The sequence below is a fragment of the Cottoperca gobio genome, chromosome 21, assembly GCF_900634415.1.
Source record: "Cottoperca gobio chromosome 21, fCotGob3.1, whole genome shotgun sequence".
Lineage (NCBI taxonomy): Eukaryota > Metazoa > Chordata > Actinopteri > Perciformes > Bovichtidae > Cottoperca > Cottoperca gobio.
In genome coordinates, this window is record NC_041375.1 from 276812 (window position 1) to 281811 (window position 5000).

Here is a 5000-nt window from a genome sequence, read left to right on the forward strand (position 1 = left end):
ATGTGTGTGCACTTGCGTATGATCGGACCGCTGCTTACAGTGAGGGGCTTTACCGCTGTGTCTGAATGTAATAAAGAACGGATGGAAGTAAAATAGCTGCTTCAGCTGACAGTCCTGGGAATATGTAATTACAGAGTAAATCTCAGTGACCTCTGCAGACTTTACAACAGGACGCATGTTGCAGTCAGAGAGCACAACAAGGTAACATGCAGAGACAGATGTAACACACGCAGGTTCAGTCCACCGCAGAGGGAGCATGACCTCTGTCTGCTTGTTTACTTTAAACTAACTCTGCTGAAGTCACATGATCACCTTCTGTCCTGCAGCTGTTAGTATCTGCTGACATCGGCAGGAACACAGGATGCTCCTCGCTGCTCCCATCGTCCAAGAAATATCTATTTAATGACACTTTGACTGTCTGGAGAACCTGCATGTGACTCTGATACAAAGCTTAGATTTAAACTGAGTGTCCTGGATGGATTACTGAACAGGCCCACAGGCCGAGGGGCCCCGAGGGTCCGGGTTCCTCACTGACAAGATGTTGCAAAACAGACTACAGATCGGCAAAACGACCTGGAAGACACAAAAACGTACATTATGACAATAAACAGACTAAAATAACTCCAAAGATGAAATGCAAAACAATCTGAGAGTTTGGGTGTCTTGTTCTTATGTTGACAGAGTGTGTGTGGGGGGGGGGAGGTGATGCACGGTGAAGCAAAAGAGCGTGATCAGGTGGTATTCTTATTTGTTATGTAATGTATTCACGTTAACGCACACACAAGCATTCTGGGAGACTTGTAATTGTTTTAGTATTATTTTAAGAACTTTACTAAACACTGGCAAGGAAAGTCTTTTATTTCCATATGCTTCAAATGTTGCTTCTCACCTGCAGCACCAAGAGAACTAAGATAAGTGATGAAACAGTGATACAAATATACGACGTGGTTATTGCGTTACATTATATTCAGGCACAGACATTTGCCATATTTAATCCGCTTTATATAAATAGCAGCGATACAGTTTGCATGTGACTGCAGAGTGTTTCCCTGCGCAGGGAGAGTGGATGTGGCTCCAGACCTCGTGGTTTACTTTTCTTTACTTAGGTCTTAATTACAAGACAAACTGGGGACTTTCTCGGAGGAAATGGAAAGACTTAAAGAGCACCATGAAAGAGCAAAGAAGGCACTTGTGTAATTATTTTGGCACTAAACATGTCAAATCAACATTCATTTTTGCTTTTTATCGCAATAAACTGTAAAGAAGAGCCTCTAAATGTAAATATAAACCAACTCTGTATTCCATCTGAGTCTGTGCACTTCATACTTCCTGCATAACAAAAGCAGCAGATTGGAGAAGACCCTGCGGGCAGAGATCTGGGGGCGTTTCTGTGTTGGTTCTAAAGAAGGAACTTGACACTGAGTCTGATTACGGTCATTTCTCTTCCCGGTAATCTGTCCAGCAGGGGAACCAAATGTTTGACTTTTCTCACATATCTTGAAATGTGCTTTTATTCAGCTCCTTAACGTGTTGTGCTTCAGTGAAACTTAAAACTGTCCCAGCGCCGGGGCGCACACTTTGCACGGGGGGTATTTCTAATGAAATGGGTGTTGCAGACTGAACTAGCAAGTCCCGGGGCAGGTCCTGCCATTGCGTCGCCAAGAGTCCGGAGGCTGAGGTTTGTGTGGACATTTCTGGGAAAGCCTCCCAAAGAGAACCTGTGAAGGCGCACAGCCGCGTCGCAGACTCGGTGTTCGTCCTGCCTGAGTCCAGATGTTCCGCTCACAATCTGTTGGACATAAACAATGCCCAAGGATTAATTGGATATATTAATTTATCGCGTGAGTGTATTTTTAGAGATGTGACGTGGTCCAAAACTTTTCGCCGAAAGACTTCATTCATTTCCTCTGAGGGCGGGGGGATTATTACAACGTTTTGGATGTTTGTTTAACAGGATCTGATCTCCTGGGATTAAACTTGTAAACGTTGAGATGAAGTTTGGGATATAACTGTTTACGCACAAAAACTCTTTTTCGCTTTGTCTGTCAGATGCAGAGCAGACAGAGAAGTGGACTTCCTCAGCAGAAGGCATGCTCTGAGACTGTTGTGCTGCTCGCTGTTTGTCTTCATCTGGAATTCATTGATTAACAAGAATAAATGCACTAAAGACGCGCCGGGATCACGGCTCCATCCCTGGATCTTTATCTTCCCCTCAGTGAGTGTTTAGTTTACTTTATCTGACATATCGCCAGAATGCGGGGGGGTTTTGTTCTCACTTTGTCTCTGATATATCTGTTAACCTGGGCAGGCGAGGCCGACAGACAGACTCAATTTAAGCGAGCGCAATTATATAGACGCTCAAGGCTGGGACGCACCCAGCCTGGCGCAGCGGACAGGGAGCGCCTCGTTGGACGAACGCACCCTGGCTTTGGTTCGGCAATCTCTGTGCACAGTTCCTGGACGGAGGAAGATGTGCAGGCTGACGAGGGTGTTCCAGCTTCCGCCAGGAGAGGGGCTGTGCAGCGCAGGAGAGCAGGAGGTCAGGGTGCAGCTCCAAGGAGAGGGGTGCTGCAAGATGAGGGCACTCCAGGAGCGAGAGCCAGGGTAGCCCGGATGCCCAGCAGCGCGGGGTCACCAAATCTGCTGGCCACTTTCGCAGGGAAGAACCGCGTCCTGGTGATCTCTGCGCCTCATGAGTCAGACGGCTACTACCGGCTCATGATGTCTCTTCTGAAATCAGACGTGTACTGCGAGCTCGCCGAGCGACATGTCCACCAGATTGTCATGTTCCATCAGGAGGGAGAGATGGGGGGCAAGGTGAGGAGGATCACCACGGAGGGGAAGGTGATGGAGGAGCCGCTGGACACTGCACTCATCCCCAGACTCATGAGCTTCCTCAAACTGGAGAAAGGTAAGGGATGAGGGTGAGGGTAAAGTTACTGTTATCGTCTTGGAGAAAGGGGAAGTTGCTGCATCATGACCAGACATCACAATAAAAACACTTTACTTAAGAACATATATGATGACATAAGAGATTTAAAGAGAAACTTCCTCATGTCCGAATGTTTTCTGATGACCAACCCGGAGCAGCACACACCTCACACTCGTCCTCTGGGGGAAACATGTCAGAATACCTGCAACTGTTTGTATGTGGTGCCTGCAGGTAAGTTCGGGATGGTGCTGCTGAAGAAGACCCTGCAGGTGGAGGAGAGGTACCCGTACCCTGTGAGGCTGGAGGCCATGTATGAGGTGATCGACCAGTCACCCATGAGGAAGCTGGAGAAGCTCAGACAGAAGGGCTTCGTACAGAAGTGCAAAGCAGCAGGTGTGGAGGGCCAAGTGGAGGAGGGCACGCTCACAGGTGAGAGGGGGGGATGTTGAGGATTTAACTAACTGTCATTTTATTTACCTATTAATCTGCTTGATTATATAATAAATATATAATAATAATATCCCTGTTTCTCAAAGTGATGCCTTCAAATGTCTCGTTCTGTCTGAACCCAAAGATATTCACTTTAATATGATATGAATCAGAGAAAAGCAGGAAATCTCCGTATTCAAAGGCTGAAAACAGCATTTTCTGTCATTTCTGCATGAAAAATGAGTTTAACGATTAATCTATTATTTGCCTTACTGTGTGTGTGGACCAGTGGCTGCACCAGTACAAAGAAAACCAGGGAAGAAGATCCCAAGAAAGCCCACAACAACAACAACAACAACAACAACAACAACAACAACAACAACAACAGCTGCCACCACCACAACAACAACTGCAGGACCAATCACGACAACCCCCACCACTACAACCCGGCCGACCACCACCACCAGAGCAACAACCACCACCAAACCCACCACGACCACCACCAGAAGAACCACCACAAAACGAACCACCACCACACAGAGACCCACCAGAGCCCACACCACGGCGCTGTGGCTCCCAGCCCCCAGAACCACTGCTGATCCTTACCACTACAGCCGCAGAGAGAGGGAGAGGAGCGCGGCTAAAACCACCCCGGCTGGAGACAACCGCACTGACAAAGACAACAGAGATCCAAACAGCCAGAAGCTGGTGCCCGCCACGCATAAACCCTCCAGGACTAAACCCATCAAGAGGAAAAACGGGGGCGAGAAGGTGAGGCAAGAGTTGAATTGAAACTCTGACGGAGGTGTTGCTTTCTACTGGAAATGCTAAATGCAAATGTTACTTCTGTTGCTTCAATTTGTGTGTGCGAGGAGATTTATCTCGTGAACTGAGGCCTGATCGTAGCCGTGTTATTTCAATCAATGAGGAAAGTGGACAATTATTCTGATATGAACTAAATCTATTCATCCGTGCAGGTGTTGACTAATGAGTATGAGGACAAGGTTGAACCGGGCAGGCCAACAGTCAGCGATCCGGGGGAAACCTTCACCGACGCCAGTCCCACCAAGAAGGTCAAAAGCAGGAACGATAAGCACGACAAGAAGAAGAAAAAGAACGACAAGGCTGCAAAGAAAGCGGAGAGGAGAGGAGGGAAGGCAGGGAAGATCGGGGGGAAGAAAAATGGAAAGAAGTTGTCAAAGTATCCAGAGAAAGAGGACTTCCCGAAGCCTTCCAAGAAGCCGACGCCCCCTCCGAAGGGATCTCTGGCCTCCTTCCTGGACTACTTTGAGAACAGGAGGCGGCTGCTGGTGAGAGCATGACATAACTCACAGTTCATGAGAGGCTCACTCCTTCTCCTGTTTGAGCAAAGATACAGTATCATTATTAATCTGCTCATGATCAACAGCCAGTTAGCTTAGCTTAGCTTAGCATAAAGACTGGAAACAGGGGGAAACTACTAGCCTGACTCAGTCTTTATGCTAAGCTAACTGGCTCCTGGCGGTAGCTTCATTTCCCCCGTACAGATATGAGAGTGGGATCAATCCTCACATTTAACTCAAATAAGAATATCTCACAAATGTTTTATACATAAAAAATGATCTTTTCAAAATAAGGGACAGTATGTCTGGGGAATGGA

At 47.3% G+C, this 5000-nt stretch overlaps 1 protein-coding gene across 1 annotated transcript in view; it reads left to right on the forward strand.

Annotated features, from left to right (window-relative positions):
* The first annotated feature begins 1462 nt into the window (after positions 1 to 1462).
* The window catches only part of ccdc80 (coiled-coil domain containing 80), a 13864-nt gene continuing 10326 nt past the window's right edge, over positions 1463 to 5000 (forward strand). The window contains exons 1-4 of the mRNA XM_029458343.1: positions 1463 to 2911; positions 3164 to 3361; positions 3651 to 4132; positions 4339 to 4671. Coding sequence (XP_029314203.1) covers positions 2254 to 2911; positions 3164 to 3361; positions 3651 to 4132; positions 4339 to 4671 — 1671 coding nt within the window. The 5' untranslated portion in view covers positions 1463 to 2253. The remainder of the gene's footprint in view (positions 2912 to 3163; positions 3362 to 3650; positions 4133 to 4338; positions 4672 to 5000) is intronic.